The sequence below is a fragment of the Triticum dicoccoides genome, chromosome 4A (assembly GCF_002162155.2).
Source record: "Triticum dicoccoides isolate Atlit2015 ecotype Zavitan chromosome 4A, WEW_v2.0, whole genome shotgun sequence".
NCBI classification, from domain to species: Eukaryota; Viridiplantae; Streptophyta; class Magnoliopsida; order Poales; family Poaceae; genus Triticum; species Triticum dicoccoides.
In genome coordinates, this window is record NC_041386.1 from 104,225,308 (window position 1) to 104,227,878 (window position 2,571).

Below are 2,571 nucleotides of genomic sequence, written 5' to 3' on the forward strand. Positions count from 1 at the left end.
ACGCTTTGTGCTTTCAATGATGCAACTTCTAAGGAACATCTAGCAATGTCTCAAACTCCTGATTCAATCCCCTCAAGTGTGAGACATAAAGATAGAACCAAATTCAAGTTAAAACCCAAGTTTGACAAACCCAATCCTCTCCCACCGCTGCACTACTAGAATCTTTTATAGTCGTCCAATATGTAGGCGCTTTATACAAATGTAACTTTAATGCTTTTGTGCCACTATGTTTTATGACTATATATTTATAAAAATTCTTTCATCGTTGGAAAAATATATTGACACAACAACACGTGCCATCAATGATCTTGTGGATGTATACAAATGACTTTCCTACACGTATACAGTATCTACACATTTACACATGATGAGCTGCGCATCGTCGTTGACCAGGCCGGCTACTCGTTCCAGTCAGCCGGCCGCCGCCGTTGATCGTCGTACCAGCACATACTGCTGAGACCAACGAGCACCTCGACGATGGCAGCGTCCGCCTTCCGACGGTCCGCGAAATGCAGCGTCTGCACCATCGGCGCGCGCGGCTGCATGCTGAACCGTTGCTTCCGCTCCATGCTCCTCTCGTCCTGCCACCGCAGCGTGTCATGCGCCATTGGCCCCAACCACCGCAGCACTCCGTCCACGGCGTCCATCGCTGTCGCGGCGGCCTCCTCGTCCACCTGCCCTCCTCTCAGCCTCTCCCTCAGCTTCTCATTCACTGCCGCGCGTATGGTCACGGGCAGCATCTTGTACAGCTCGTCTCTCATCGCCAGCTCCGTCATCCCGTCATGCGCCTCCTCATTGCGGATCGCCGGCCTCAGCACCTTGAGCAGCGTCTCGGCGGACAAGATCACGTTCGCGTAACGCAGTTCCATCCCCGAGCCGCCGACGGTGGTCGCAGGCGGCTTGAGTGACTCTGACGATGTCGAGGCCGTGTCTTTTTGTCGGAAGATCGGAGCCGAGTGCCGGATCGCCGCGTCGGGCGCCGTCGACTGGTGCATGGGGCCAGACGAGTGGCCGAGCGCCCATCCCCGGCCTGTCAACGGAGGTGGCAATCCCGGCACTAACGCGCCGAAGGCAAGGGAGACGCGCGCGAGCACGGCGAGCACCGACTTGGCCATGAGCTTGGCCACCTTGTGGGCGGCGACGCTCCAGAGCGAGCCCTCCGTGAGTCGCCGCACCTTCTGCCGCTGCAACCTGAGCTCGCCCATCAGCTTCTCGCTTGGCTCGTCCGCGGGCTGCCGCTTGGAGGACTGCACGGGGATGGGCCCGCTGTGCTGCTTCCACTGCTCCATCCGCCGCTCCGACGCCTCCAGCTCGGTGAGCGCGTCCATCTCCGCGTACAGCTTCGCCGTGGCGGCCACGTGCCGCTCCATCTTCTTGAACCGCTTCCCGGCGCCCCTGGAGAACCCGACGGTGGCGTCCAGCCGCGCGAGGCCGGCTCCCCGCTTCGCGTCGGCGTAGACGCGGTCGAAGTTGTGGAGGAAGGGCGCGTCCGGCAGCCCGCGGCAGCGCGCCCCGAGGCGCGCGGCGTCGTCGGCGGCGCGGTCGAGGCCCGCCATGAGCTCGGCGCACGTGAGGCGGAGCAGGCGGGACTGGTCCGTGGACGTGAGGCGCGCGACGCCCTCGGCGCGCAGCACGTCGGCGCGGAGCCTCCTGACCTCCGCGTCGGAGAGCGAGAGGTGGAGCGAGACCAGGCGCGACATGGCCGCCGCGGCCTCGAAGGCCAGGATGCCGAGCCCGTCCTGCCTGGCGCCGCCGCCGAGCCGAGACCGCAGGCCGGCCAGCCATGACCTGGCCATGACAAAACTCCTCCACACAAACGCGCGCGCGCAGTAGACCGATCGAAAACCAAAGAAGGAAGCAAACTGTAGCTATGTTCGCTGTTGACTGACTGAGGTTGCCGCAGCCGCAGCCTGCAAGTAGTTATAGGAGAGATAAAGATATCAGAATCGGTGCAGGAACGTTCGAGGCGAGACGGCGCAGGATCATGCGTACGACGGATGATAAACCCGGAGAGGATTTGCTCATCCAGCAGATACCGCGTTTAACAGCGAAGAGCTACGCCAGCGCCAGCACGCGAAGAAGACGAAGGAAGCATGTGTGCTCGTCTGTGGATGGAGGATTAGGGGAAGGTGCGTGTTTAACTAAACGCAGTCGGCAGCGCGACGCGGCCGGGTCAGGAGATGAGAAGTCGTCCACGCACGTAGCCGGAAAATCACGAGCAAGTGTCCCATGTGCGATGTGCCTGCAGCAATCCTGCCGTCCCGATTAGACTACTGGTGGTGGAAGGAAGTTCAGTGCCGTCTGGTGGATAGAGCCGGAGACTTGCCCCCGCCAGGTCGTCGACGGCGACGCCCCTTTCCCCTCTTCCCGCTTGGCCTGGAATATGCATGTCCGATGACCGGTAAGGCACGGTGCGTCGTCGCCTCGGTGGCCTAGTGGTTCCCGTATAGGATGAAAACGGAGGGGAAACGAACGGAACTAGTGCTACCATATTTGTTTTCATACATTTTTGCAGAAACGGAAATGAATACAAAAACCTTGAAAATGAATATGGAAACAGATACTACTGAA

The 2,571-nt window shown here is 60.0% G+C and overlaps 1 protein-coding gene across 1 annotated transcript; it reads right to left on the reverse strand.

The window, feature by feature from the left end:
- Window positions 1-200: 200 nt before the first annotated feature.
- On the reverse strand, window positions 201-2,259 carry LOC119285252 (protein PSK SIMULATOR 2-like). The gene is made up of 2 exons (XM_037564491.1): window positions 2,037-2,259; window positions 201-1,910 (listed from the first exon to the last, which is right to left on the reverse strand). The coding sequence occupies exon 2, from the start codon at window positions 1,794-1,796 to the stop codon at window positions 399-401; it is 1,398 nt and encodes a 465-aa protein (XP_037420388.1). The 5' UTR covers window positions 1,797-1,910; window positions 2,037-2,259; the 3' UTR covers window positions 201-398.
- Between the last annotated feature and the right edge of the window lie 312 nt (window positions 2,260-2,571).